Source organism: Heterocephalus glaber, unplaced genomic scaffold (assembly GCF_053883595.1).
Source record: "Heterocephalus glaber isolate CG9 unplaced genomic scaffold, H.glaber_assembly_v1.0 deba00000818, whole genome shotgun sequence".
Lineage (NCBI taxonomy): Eukaryota > Metazoa > Chordata > Mammalia > Rodentia > Bathyergidae > Heterocephalus > Heterocephalus glaber.
The window spans coordinates 7,546,746-7,560,705 of NW_028258164.1; the positions used below are offsets into that span (position 1 = coordinate 7,546,746).

The window sequence follows — 13,960 nt, forward strand, 5'->3', positions numbered from 1 at the left end:
TTCCATGCCTCTGTCTCAGTTTTCCCATCCAAATTATTTCTCAGTTTTGATAAAAGTAGAGATATCTGCACTTGTCATATTTCTGCACCAAAAGTCCACCCCTATGTTCAGAGCAGTGCGGAGTAGAGAAGACAGTAAACTGGCAAAAAGAAGGGTCCCTGAAGAATGGATGTGATTTTTCCATTCCTCATTTGTCTTCAGATAAGGTTATTTTTTTCTAGTGATCCCAGAAATTCTTTCCCTCCCTTCTGCCAAGCATATGAAACGGACGAAGGCTTCTCAGTGTGAACACTTTGCAGAAACAGCCTTGGGCTTTGTGATTTGTTTAGACCACCAAGTAGTTTTGACTACTTCAAAGAATACAGAGTTTGGCGTGGTTCCCAAACCTGACCGGGGAGGCTTGTGAACCCTAGAAAAAAGGAAAGGGTTCAACCTATGAATAGCACCAAATTATATCCGTGCTGGGCAAGCTACCACAGCCACCCTGAGCCCCAGTGTAGGAGTGAAACATCAGATAGCGTATCAGGCAGAGGCAAGCTGGATCCTCAGCACAAGTTACCTGTGAAAAACAAGAATTGAGCACGGTAATCAGAAAAATATACTCAATGTAATGGGAAAATTGTCTATTCTAGGCAAGAAAAGCGAATTCTAGTATGTGGCATGACTCAAAACAGAATATCACTTTGTCCCAAAAAGGGAAAATGAAAATCGGGAAAAAATCAATTTAGTTCTTATGATCATGCTACTAAAAAAATTCTTCTATCACAAAACTAAGTTCATTCAACTCTACCATGACTGCTTCTGTCTAAAAGATAGCCACACACCAAGCAAGACTGAATGAGAAAGAAAGAGATACATTCTTTCAACAGATGAGATATTGTAGAGTAGGAGATATTGCAGTGAAAGGCAAGAAAATTAGGACAGATGTCACCTTAAGGAGATCAAAAAGTAGACAACGTATAGCCATCGGATAATTCAGTGGCAAAGCTAAGGGAGAAAAGAGAGAAGAAAACAATGATCCCAAACCACACAGGATGTACTGTGGCATAGTTTCCTTGTATCTTGATGCCTTCCCAGCCCACACACATGCACGTAGCCCCTTCCAGACCCAGCTGGCTCTGAGAGCAGCCCTGTTCCCAACCATTCTTCACTCTGCAGAAAACCTGGACAGGGTGAATCCACCCAAGGTGGCTGTGTTTGAGCCATCAGAAGCAGAGATCGGCCAGAAAAAGAAGGCCACGCTTGTATGCCTGGCCACAGGCTTCTTCCCAGACCACGTGGAGCTGAGCTGGTGGGTGAATGGGAAGGAGACCCGCAGCGGGGTGAGCACAGACCCTCAGCCCTACAAGGAGCTTCCTGGCAACCCAAACTCCAGCTACTGCCTCAGCAGCCGCCTGAGGGTCTCAGCTGCCTTCTGGCACAACCCCCGCAACCACTTCCGCTGCCAAGTCCAGTTCTATGGGCTCTCAGAGGATGACCCCTGGGACCAGGAGGACCGGGCCAGACCTGTCACCCAGAATGTCAGTGCTGAAGTTTGGGGGAGCGCAGGTGAGTGGTGCCAGAGAGGCCTGTGGGGAGTCTGAGCCAGATCAGCACCAGAGGGAGGTGGAAGAATTCAGGTAGAAAGGCTAGATAGGAAACAAAAAGGGGAGAGGGGACTAAGGCCCATCATGAAGATGATCTGGGTACCTCTGGCTAATTCCTCAACCCGAAGCCTTGAGCTAGAGACCTCCTTCCATGTGACCTGTGTAGCTCAGCATCTCAGTAGACTCTTTGTTCCCTCTGGTGCTGCATTTGCCAAGGTGTCAAGGGAGATGAGTTGACATCAGCATGACACAAGAAAGATGATGATGCTCTGGGCCTGCCAGTCTGTGCTAACCTCAAGGATGCCTTAGTTTTCAATCTGCATAAGAAGGTGAGGTCTCTCACCAATTTCTCTCCCTTCTTTTCTTTCAGATTGTGGATTCACCTCTGGTAAGTGAGCCTCTCTGCTCTGTACCCATTGTGGTTTTGGCTGTGGAACCAGGGCACCAGGTCGATAGAGGCCAGAGCTATCTGTTCACAGGTACTGACCTTCTCTCACTTCCTTCCATTCAGTGTCCTATCAGCAAGGGGTCCTGTCTGCCACCATCCTCTATGAAATCCTGCTGGGGAAGGCCACCCTGTATGCTGTGCTGGTCAGTGCCCTTGTGCTGATGGCCATGGTAAGAGGAGGGCAGGAGGGGTAGGGAGGTTACAAGCAACACACAACACCCAACAACTCAAAGCCTAGAGCATAGAGATGCTTTCAAGACCAGAAGTGGGCAGGTGGGAGTTTACTCACATGCCTTAAAAGACAAGCTTCACCTCTGGGAGAGTACAGTGGAAGGGCTACGATGGGAAGGAGAAGCTATGGTCACCCAAATTCCCAGTGCATATCATTAAGAGCCCTACAATTTATGTGGTCAATTGTCCCTGCTTCTTCCTCCCAATTCCCACCACTCATGGCACTTGGTAACCTCATACCCTTCTCTTCTGCAGGTAAAGAAAAAGCATTCCTGATCCTACTCTGGCTGTAGAAGCAGAGACTTCCAATGTATTAGAGTGTCCTTGTGGATTCTCCTTCTGCCAGTGCTTCTGAAGAGCTGATTTCATTTCTCTACTCATTCTAATTCTACCCCCTAAACTCATGCACACCTGTATGTTTATGGCTGAAATATCCCTACCCCAGGGGAATCCCAGAGTGTCCAGATGATGGAATCAATAAACATGTCCTGGTCTTCCTGATGGACTTGTGAATGTCCAGATATCACTTCTTTCCAGTGCCCAGACTCCCTATGATCTGGCTTTCAGTCAGGATAGAAACAAGAAGTATTCAAAGTTGATACAATCCCCTCAGGTGAGAAAAGTCTAGAGAAGGATCCACCCAGGATCCCCAGGAGAGGCAAATTAAATGCAGAAAGTAGAGATGGGAAGAGACAGGAAGGTAGAAAAGGTAGAGATGATTTCTAGAAAGTCTCAAAATACAGAAGTTCTGAGAACAGTTCTGAGACACAGCTGATTTACACAGAAGTGTGAATCTGCCAACTGGTCATGTTCCCATGGCTAACAATCCTTAGTTTCCCATATGCACCCACCTTCCTTGTAGCCACCTCCCTGAGCACACCAGCCTCCATTTGTTTACCAAGCAGCTTTCCCAGCTAAAAAGAAGAGAATGCACTGACTTGCAAACTTATTTTCAATAGATGTGTCTTGAATTTTAAGTTACAAATCTGTTGATAAATTTCTGTCTAGTGAATTAGAAGGGTATGGAAATGGGCTCTGAATGCTCCTGGAAGGATAGAAAATGAAGTTTCTTAAAACCAAGAATCATTGCTATTTCTACTAGAAATTCTTCAGAAGCTCTCTGCCGTTTCATTGTCACCATGGTGACATAATCCCAAGCATAGAGACCCGACGATGAACTCTGCCTCATTATTCCATGCTCCTGCTATTCTCCCCATTCCTAAACCTCAGAGCTTCTTGCTTGCAAGCCATTATGCACAGGCTACATCTGCTTTATCTGGAATAACACAGTATTCTTCTTTCCCCGCTATCTTCTGATTGCCTTCAACACCTGCCCTTCCCAAAAGTCTTCTCTGACCCTTTATTGCCCTATCCTCACCTCTGACTCTTCTGAAATTGTATTAAATTCAAAAATAAAATGTAAATCCCTGTATTTTGCCATCGTGGGTGCCTTGTGCACATGCCCTTCAGGACACTTGTCACATGGGATGGAAACCACCTCTTCACTTGTCCCGCGCCTCCAGTCCACTCTAAGTGCATCGTTACCAGGTGATCGTGAGCATAGCCCTAGAGCGCTGCATGGCGCCTTGGCTCTGTGTAGACATCAGGCAGGTGTAATATCTGACCAAGTGGCCCAACTCGGGAGCAGTCCTCACCATCAGGCCTTCCTGAAAGAGCCATAGACACTTCTTCTATTCCACTCACACATGCACACGCACAGTCACACACATGTACACACGGTTACCCACTCCCTAAGCATGTATTATTGCAATGTATTGCTACTGACCTCCAAGCAAATAAAGATAGCCAAGCCACAGTACCCAAGCAGCTTACATGTTCATAAAGGGATGAAGGCATGAACAGAAAGGGCCAAGATACAAGGCAATGCTCTGAAATAGCAAGGTGAGCTGGCTACTAAAATGCAGCCAGGGACTAGCTCTCCCTTTCTGACTGGGACAGTCAGGAAAGTGTCTTTGGAGGTGACAAAGCCTTCAAACAAAGAATTAGTCTCAGTTATCCACTGTAGAATGTGGTTGTGCCAGTGAGAGGCAGGAATGGAAGCCCAAACAACATGATCAGGTCCTTGGAGGGTACAGTCCTTCAGCTGGCTGCAAGGTTGAGTGGTAGGAATCATCAAAACCACGGCCAAAAAGTCAGCTTGGTGATGCATGCTACTCAGAGAGCCAGCATGGCATGGAGCAGGTCTTCACTACACACTTCTGGGGTGATTGAATGAGGAAGTGGGAAGTTGTCCAGGAAGCAGTGGGAATGATGGTGCTCTCTGAGCTGTGTGTCCTTGTGCCCTAAGTTTTACTTCCTGCTCTGTGGACTCCCCTTTCAAAGATGTCCTCTGCCCCTTGCTCCTCCCATCAGCATCACTATAAATGCCAGTCTGAGCAGGAGGGTTCAGTGAGCCCCAGAAGGGAGACCCAGTGACATAGATGGTCTCCTCAGGGGGGTGCCTGTTCCCAGGAGGGGGGCTCCCCTCCCTCACCCACCGCTGCCACTACTAGTTTTCCCTGAGCTCCTCCCCACTTCAAATTTACCCTGCATTGGTGTTTCCCAAAGCCCCACTCAGTCAGACTAACCTCTGCCACCTGCACTTCCTGCCCCTGCCCCGTGTTTGGGGAGAGAGGCCAGCGGGGAGGAAACGTTTTTGTATCACAGTATAACATTGTGAGGACTGGGGGGGGGCACAATGATTCAAGTAGAGGAGGTGCTTTTACAAAAAGCTCTGCCCTACATCGAGTTCCTTCCCTGCCCAAGGAGTGCAGCCACCAGATAGTGAGAGGTCTGTGGAGCTGGATCCTGCCTGGTCCTGCCCAGGTCTGTACTCAGAGAATACCTGTGCATCTTTCTGCCCCAGACAGCTTAGCAGGAATGTGATGGCCATGGCGGCACAGTGGGATCACCAGTCAGCACATTTCATTAAACTTGACCTTGACAAAACGTTTGTGCACGTATCACATATAAAAATTCATTAAAAGAAAAAAGTGTTTGCGGGAAAGATATCCCATCTTTCTGATTAAGAAGTTGAGGTCCGAGAGGTTACAGGTCGCGTAAGTAATAAGATAGGGTCTAACCTGCAAGACTTCCCACCTGCAGGCTACCTGTCACCGTCCATGCCCCTTCGGATCTCAAGGCCACTGCATCACCCCTATGCCAAGTTGATTGTCCTCTGCAAATTGGGGGTGACCTCCTACAATGCCCAGATCACTATGCCCGGCTGATTCTGGAAGTGGGAAGAGACCAGCCCAGGAAGCAGAGGGAGGGTGCCCCCTTTCTGAATTGGGGGAAGTGGGGAAGGAGGAGGAATTCTAGGCAGCCCCTTCCTGCCGTGCTACTATGCTGAGCAGTTCTTCGGGCCAGGGACCCGGCTCACGGTGTTAGGTAAGACAGCGGCCCCCACCCCCAGTGGGAAGGAGGGTGGGCCGCTGGGCCTGGAGCCCCTGAACCCTGGCCTTGGGGAAAAGGGTGATCGCTGGGCCACCCCGGCCCTTTATGGAGTTTGCGCTAGGATCGCCAGGGCTGTGTGAACACTGGGCAGCTGTATTTTGGGGAAGGCTCCAAGCTAACCGTGCTAGGTAAGGAGAGCAGCTGGGGGCTGCAGATGGGTGGGACCCGGAGGGGTGGGCAGCAGCTCGATGTGCCTTGGGGGCCATGCTGAGAGTCTCTGCTCAGCCCCTGAGCCAGGGACCTCTGGTCTCGTGCTGGGAGAGCTGTGGAGCACTAGGGTCGGTGGGGACGGAGTGGGTCCTGGACAGTAAGAGTTTGCAGCGCCGGTTTTTGTCCTGGGCTCGGATTCTGTGAGCACAGATACACTGTATTTCGGCCCAGGAACCCGGCTGACCGTGCTGGGTAAGCGGGGCGCACGGAGGAGCTAGGAGTAGCGGGGGTGTGGGCGCTCAGCGACCCCCGGGGTTGGGAATGGCCTAGCCTATTTTTGTGCTGCGTCTGGGTGCTGTGGGCCAAAACACTCAGTACTTCGGTGCTGGCACGCGGCTGTTAGTTGTAGGTAAGCGGGGACAGGGGAGGGTTTTTGTGGGGGGCTGGGAGGCTGTGAACCAAGAGACCCAGTACTTCGGGCCAGGCACGCGTCTCACGGTGCTAGGTGAGCGCGGGGCGGGGGCCTTGGTGGGCGCGGGCAGCAAGGGTCCTGTTTTTGTGGGGTGCCCTGGGGCTGTGCTCCGCAGCCGCCACGCAGGTTTTCGGGGCTGGCAGCCGGCTGACCCTGCTGGGTGAGTGTCCGCAGGCCGTGCGCCCGGCACGGGGCGGGAGGGAAGGCGGCCGGACAGCGGGGGGCTCCGAGCCCGGCGCTGCGCCCTGCGGCTGGGGAACGCCCGGGCCGCTGCGGGGGTTTGCGAACCAGGCTGCTCCTCTGTGCTCCTACGAGCAGCATTTCGGTCCCGGCACCAGGCTTACGGTCCTAGGTAAGAAGCGCGCGCTTGGCCCACCTTTCTCGCCCGAGGCCCTGGGTCCCTGGAGGGGGTTGGGGTCCCTCAGAGAGTTGGAGGTCACCGTGGGCGCAACTCTTACCTCCCGCGCCTCCCAGCTTCCTCGCTTCGGGAAGGAGGAGCGGGGGCTGCTGGGGTCTGGGAATCCGGATGTCGAAGACAGTTTGGGACGGAGTGAGGGATGGAGGAGAGGATTTACAGTACTAGGACTCCGGGAGCCCCTACAATGGAGGAAAAAAGGGCAAACTTGGTTTGGAGAAAGGCCGTAGGCGGGGTGTGTGTGTGTGTGTGTGTGTTGCTATGTACTACTAAGAGGCAAAAAATGCTAGATGAGTGGGAACAGCAGGGATGAATCTGGGACAAGAGTGGAACAGTTTGATAAACATGTGAGTCCCTAGAGAAGAAGCAGAAAAGGTCTGGCTTTGTTGACTTACTGTTCAGCAGTGTGATTTGAAATTAGATTTAAGCCCTTCCCTTCTTTCTCCAGAAGGTCGGGACCCCTGAATCACGTGACTGGTCAGTCAACCCAAGTGCTGGCCAGAGGGCAGGGGAACCTCAGCCCCGGGGGTGGCTTTGCCTCCTGGGAGAATCCTGTCTCTGTCCTGGGCAGGCTGAAAGCCAAGTGTTCTAGGTTAAACATCCCACACAGTTCAGGAAATTTATTACAAACACATGTTCAAATGCAGATATTTTGCCTGGAAAGTGAGGAAAATTCTCTGGAAGAATATTAGCTCTTAGGGCTGGATAGGAGTTTAAATGACACTTAGCAACAGAAACCCTGAAACAAGAGAAGGGAAACAACTCCCAGCCTGGCTACATTAACCAGGGTCTTTTGATAACTGCAACAATAGACACCATATGTAGTTGGATTGTCCTTAAGCTGGATCCCCATGGGGCTCAGCTACACTGAAGTGTGACCAGAGGAAATTCCTGTAATCCAGAAGCTGAGGTGGAGAAGGATGAGGCTTTAAAACCAGACGAGGCCAGGTTCCAATGCCTGGCTCTTTGGTGATTAGGTGTCCTTAACCAAGTTAATGTGTGAACCTCAGTTTCTATTGTATTTAGCAATGGTCTGGAGGGCAATGTATGTGTCAGAGGTGGGTTGGGAAAAAGAAAAAAAAGAAACTTTACAATTTTGTCTGAGGCTAATGCAAGCATCAGCTCACTAGGAACACTTTCAAGGCCACACAGTCAAGCTTGTCCCTTTTGGGGACTCACCTAGGGTAGTATGGCTGACCAAAGCCTCTCTGTGGAGTTCTATAGACCATGCTTTAGGGTGTGCTTGTGTTTGTCACAGTCATGGCATCAATAAATACCCTAGGGAACAGCACACATGGCTCAAGGCAGATCTTTAATTTTTACAGCAGGGACTGTTTGGTGAAGGAGTGGGTCAGAGATGTTCTGTCCACAGGGACCTTGGAGGGCTAGGAGAATCCTGAAGTCTTTGAAACAAGCTGAGAACAGAAAGGTTGATGGAGCCAAGTGCTGCAGATAGAAGTGAGGATGTTACCATTTAAGCAGCATAACTAATTCTCAAGGTAGGAGTTGGGATAAGGGGAAGCTGACAAGATGGAGGCAGGACCAGCTGTAGAATTTGTAGATCCAGATCAAAATGAAAATGTGCAGGCTCCTTAGAATTTCAAAATGGCGGCAACAGAGGATGAGAGCAGGCACTAGAGCCTCCTCCACCTGTAGTTCTGTGCAGTGAGTGCAGAGGCCACAGGCCCAGGAGGTCATATGCCATAGAAATGGAAAACGGGTCGGAACAAATTTTCTCCATAGTTCTGGAGGCTAGGAGTAGGTTCTCATACAAAAGATATTTCATTTTAACAGAATTTCTCAGAAAAAAATGTCAAGGAAAAGCAAAGAACACTGGAATCACAAGTGGTACTTGCAGGCAGAGGAGTTGATAGGATGGTTTCATATACTATGAAATGTGAGAAAACCTCATGTTTTTACAGATGCCTTGTAAACCCAAAGGCTGTCCTCACATGAGTGCCCAGAGATAGGCCACATGGATATTGGCCTCCCTCAGTGCCTCTTTCTTCCCCAATTCCTCTTTATTCTTTAGCCCTTTACCTTTAGGTACAAATAACATGGTATTGGATAGGTCATTCTAAATAGTCATGTTGTTAAATTTTTAAACATGCTGTGGAAAGTCAGTTTTGTAATTTTCACTTCATGAACAGAAACAAACAAACAAACAAAATAAATGTGGAGCAAAAAGCCTGTCCAGAAGTCAAAGTCAAATCCTAGGCAAAGACAGTCTTAGGATTTAGATCCTATTATTGTGATTTCTATCCAGGGCTCCATTTAAATAGCTACTGCATAAAATGCTGAAAGAGATAGGTAAGCTTTCATTGACAGAAGAGAAGCCAAATGTCAGTGACGGACACCACTCAGAATTGTAGGCAGTGCCCTTTATAATGCCACCTTAGGGGGATGGAAAGATAGTGGACAGTTGATGTCCAGAGGGTAAATACCAAGGACAGGCAAGGAAGAAGGAGAATGTCAGAGAAGAATGGACAGTGGCTCCTTCCAGCCAGCTCTGAAAGGAGCCCTGTTCCCAACCACTCTTCACTCTGCAGAAAACCTGGACAGGGTGAATCCACCCAAGGTGGCTGTGTTTGAGCCATCAGAAGCAGAGATCGGCCAGAAAAAGAAGGCCACGCTTGTGTGCCTGGCCACAGGCTTCTTCCCAGACCACGTGGAGCTGAGCTGGTGGGTGAATGGGAAGGAGACCCGCAGCGGGGTGAGCACAGACCCTCAGCCCTACAAGGAGCTTCCTGGCAACCCAAACTCCAGCTACTGCCTCAGCAGCCGCCTGAGGGTCTCAGCTGCCTTCTGGCACAACCCCCGCAACCACTTCCGCTGCCAAGTCCAGTTCTATGGGCTCTCAGAGGATGACCCCTGGGACCAGGAGGACCGGGCCAGACCTGTCACCCAGAATGTCAGTGCTGAAGTTTGGGGCAGTGCAGGTGAGTGGTGAGCAGGTGAGGAGAGTGAGTCAGATCAGCACCAAAGGGAGGTGAAAGATCCAGGTAGAAATCAACAATAGACCCAGATGAAAGCCAGAGCACGTGAGAAGGGATGATCAAGACCATAGTATTAGCAAACCATAACATACACTTTTTCCCAGGGAACATAGCAGTGGCTAGGGAGCTCAAGCCCTTTCCTTCCACAGATTCTCAGCCCTGTCTGCTGTGCTGACGTGTCCTCTATGAGCAGCCATGGAGCTTAGCACCTGTGTACTGTGTCTCCCATCCCACTCACTGATCCTGGATGAGTTGACGATGATAATGTTCCTACACTGGATCAGCATGAGGAAGACAGGAGGCACGCTGCACCATCTGATGTGCATGTGTTTGTGCCTGAGTCTAACTTTAAAGTCTATGATTTAAGGGTCACTAGCCTATAGAAATGACATTCTCTCACCTACTTTCTCTCTCTCTTTTCTTTTAGACTGTGGCTTCACTTCCAGTAAGTAATCCTCTCCATTTCTCTTTATCTCCCATGGTCTTATCTCTGAAACCATGGTACAGAGAACTCATGGACACTGGGGGTGGTAGAAGCCACAGCTACTAACTCACAGGTATCTACTGCTCTCCCTTCCTTCCAACAGTATCTTATCAACAAGGGGTCCTGTCTGCCACCCTGCTCTACGAGATCCTGTTGGGCAAGGCCACCCTGTATGCTGTGCTGGTCAGTGCCCTCGTGCTGATGACCATGGTAAGGAGGGTGGGATGAGCAGGTGATGGGAGGGAGGGTGTGGGACACTGTAGATGGCATGTAAGTGGACCCCACAACTAGGCCCAGCCCTGATGTATCCTGTTATCTCAATGAGACAATGAACCACAAGCTGGGGAGAAAATGTAGGGATCATTATGGATGGTACCACTGAAGGATGGTGAGAACCAGCAACCCTCCTCAAAATCAGGACCCAGCATCTGTCCCCCGCCCCCCGCCCCCACTGCTCTACAGTCCCTGGGAACTTGATAATGTCCTCTCTTCTTTAGGTCAAGCAAAAGCGTTCCTGAAGCCAGATATGATAGTGCATCCTGAATCACTCTGCATCTTCATCCTGGATTCTCCTGTCCCTACTCGTCCATGTTCCTGAAGAGTTCTCCTTCCACCTCTCATTCCCTCCCTGTGTGGACATCTATCCTTCCTCACTGCTTCCCTACAGACTGAGCACCTGGCCCTGAATCAGAAACAGACTGAACCAATAAACATGGCATGCCAGGCCAGCTTCTGTCTCAGTGATGTCTTTGGGGTCCTGCACTTGGCTGACATCCCCTCTGACCTGAGGAAGCTCCTGTCCCCTCAGACATATGGAAAGACTAAGCCACTTCCTTTCTGACCTGTGCTGCTTCCTCCTGATCATCCTGATGGAGATCCCCCAAAGCCATGATCCATACCAGGCACTCCGGGTCCCCAGTGTGGTGTTAGCCTGAAGGACAATGTCTAGGCTCTAGAAAATCAGCAAGATAAGGATAGAAAGAGAGGATTGCAGCAAAACATAATATGCCTAGCATAGGACAGAGGCCAGGCAGACCTACGGGTTACAATACCTAGTCATTTCTCAATCCAGGTGTCATCTATTACACCTTTAGGTTTTATCTGTGTCTGTCCTTCACAACTCCAATTTACCTGGTTTCTGGACTTGGGTTTAAGATTTGTGCCACTTTGCATGTCTAGTTTGGGATCCTAGAGAAAGCATAGAATTGAGAAAACTGGAATGTGAAGCCTGGGGATGAGTGATCTCCAGGAGCAGAACATGCAAGGTCAGGCCCTGGGAGGATTGAGAAGAGAAGCAGAGCTAGTGGGGATGGGGTGGTGCATGTGAAGTAGCCCTTCCAACAGGTCCCTTTGCCTAATGGATGGAGACCAGACCACCCCAAGGCTAGAGTGTTGGGTGCACCTGAGTGGATGGAGACAATTGCCTTAGCAGTGTATGCTCTCTGTGCAGATTTGAGTTATTGTGGTAGAGCACTGTAGTGGGGGAGGAGAAGAATATGACCAGAGGAAAAAAAGGCACAAAATAATGAGAGAGGCCATGGTCATGTTAGTTGAGGCAAAGTACCAGGGGTGAGGAGCAGAATCTGAAATCAGAGAAAAGTAGGGCGTAGGAAAGATGAACGAGCCTCTTCCTCAGAGCCCTTTGTCTCCTCTGGGTCTTGGGGTAGATTCGCTCACACCCATGCCATTTAATCTCCACATTAACCAAGTACTGATCCCCACCCCAAGTATAGTACTGATGTCTCTACTTTATAAGTGTAGAAACTGTAGTTCACACTGAAAATTATTGTAAATGGTGAAACTGTGGCATGTTTTTCCCAAGACGGAGATTTTGAAAGCTTTTCCAAGTAGTGACCAGGATAATGTTCTGATAGGGTATGGTTCATGGTGTCACAGTGACACTGCAGTAGCCCCCAAGCAGGGGAACAGGACCCACAGAAATACACTGAGGATGCCTTAATCCCTTGCTGTGTTAATTTCCTAAGGCTGCTGAAAAAAAGTACACAACAAAGTGTCATCACAAAGTGCTGCTGGGTGGTCAGAAACAGTGGAAACTGATTCCCTTGCAATTCTGGGGGCTAGAAACCTAAAACTGAGGTGTCAGCAAGGTCATGCTCCCCAACAGTTCCAGGAAGGATTCTTTTTTGCTTCTCCCTGTCCTGAGGGCTCCTGGCTGCCTTGGCTTTATCAGCATCACTCCAGTCTCTGCCTCTTCACACACCATTTCCCCCTGTGACTCTACATTTAAATTTCCATTTCCTTTCCCTTATCAAAACACGAGTCATTGGATTTTTGTCTCACCAGAAATCCAGAACCATTTCATCAAAAATCTGAACAGATTATGGCTGCAAAGACCTAATTATAAACAAGGTCACATTCTGAGGTTCTTGGAGGGAATGAATTCTTAGGGGATACTATTGATACTATGGCATTGAGTGCTCAGGAACTGGAGGTGAGGGGTTGTATAGAGGCAGCTTGCATGGGCCAGGAAATGACAGATCTCATGGAAGGGTTGGCCTAGGGAGCTCATTTCATTCTGGTAACTTCCACCAGTCATAACTCTCTAGATGTCTTGAACTGTGGCCCAGCTTTTATGGGTTGTGACTTTTGTTGCTTGTCTTCTTGCTTTTTTTCTTTTTCATAATGGCTAAAAATGTCTAACAGCAAAGGAGATAGGCTTTAGACCCTACAGAAGCATTCACAAAGGGTTGTCTCTTACTCTACACCCGGGGGAGGTTGTAGGCATCTTCGGGTTATTCTTCCTGAGGGTAGAATGGGAAGATAAGCAGATGAGGGGACATCTAGGTGCTTGGGAGAAAATGAGGTATTGCGTGGTGTCACAAAAAGCATACTGGGGCTGGGGTGTTGGAGGACAAAGATTTGAGTGAGCAGATCTGTGACAGGCTGAACAGCTGTAGGGCTAAACTAGGGTGGAGGTGGGGAGAAGGTAACCCATCATGGAAGAGAATGAGGTCGCAGGTTTGGTGACTGTCACTTTGCAGATGCAGAAAGTTGAGGCATTAGCAGGTGGGAGGAGTTCTTGGTTAGAAACCTAGAGTTTGTAGCAGGTTGACCATGAAGAATGGAAGAATTTCCCCTGGAAGATAAACATAAAGTACATTTTACCCTTCTATCCAGGGGACTCCATACAGATGGAGAGTTATAAACAACTCCATCTGGTCGACACCCACCCCCCTATGTAACCAAGGGAAATTTCTTCTCACTGAGTCTTTATAACCATTTCCTTGTCTCTTCTAAAGAACACAACTTCTACTCGAATACTAGGCCTAGAGAAGCTGATTTCTTCTGCCTCTGCCTCCTACTGTAGAATCTAAAGGGATCCCAGGTTCCCTCTCTATTCTTCCTTAGGATAGATTGGGCAAAGATAGGGCAGGAACAGGACAATCATATAATTTATTGTACACATGGTTATACCATTGAGAGTGAAGAGGCTTCTAACTAGACAGCTTGCTGGGACAAGAAGACTAAAGTAGGACTGTTACAGCAAAGCCGCCGGCATACTGGACCTCCAGGAAGGAATCCCCAAGGGAGCCCCTGGGTTCTGTTATTCACACAATGGAGAGCCTAGAGAGGTTCTTCGCTGACCTGGGCATGTCCACGTGTCCTAACATCAAGGCTGATCTAGGTCCCATGTCACTAGGGAACTTTGTGAGAAGAATGTAGGACAGAGACAGCAGCGAAGTCCACAAAGGACAACAGAG

General features: G+C 49.2%; 1 protein-coding gene and 1 gene segment (V, D, J or C); both read left to right on the forward strand.

The window, feature by feature from the left end:
• Positions 1-2,770, forward strand: part of LOC101714129 (T cell receptor beta constant 1) — a 197,134-nt gene extending 194,364 nt beyond the window's left edge. For 32 of the 50 annotated variants that reach the window (XR_015449851.1, XR_015449850.1, XR_015449870.1 and 29 more), the window contains 3 exons: positions 1,159-1,555; positions 2,098-2,204; positions 2,521-2,770. Coding sequence is in view for 4 of the 50 variants with exons in the window: in XM_087207604.1 (XP_087063730.1) it covers positions 1,113-1,548; positions 2,066-2,196 (567 nt within the window). In the remaining 46 variants the exon portion in view is untranslated. Of the gene's footprint in view, positions 1-1,112; positions 1,556-1,802; positions 1,975-2,065; positions 2,205-2,520 lie in introns of all 50 variants that reach the window. The other 18 variants (XR_015449875.1, XR_015449849.1, XR_015449868.1 and 15 more) reach the window with 8 other exon arrangements.
• LOC101709223 (T cell receptor beta constant 1-like) overlaps positions 1-10,966 on the forward strand; it is a 225,627-nt gene extending 214,661 nt beyond the window's left edge. Inside the window, 5 exon segments of the C gene segment in view lie at positions 6,077-6,123; positions 9,308-9,697; positions 10,182-10,199; positions 10,342-10,448; positions 10,736-10,966. Coding sequence covers positions 6,077-6,123; positions 9,308-9,697; positions 10,182-10,199; positions 10,342-10,448; positions 10,736-10,756 — 583 coding nt within the window.
• The last annotated feature ends 2,994 nt before the right edge of the window (positions 10,967-13,960 follow it).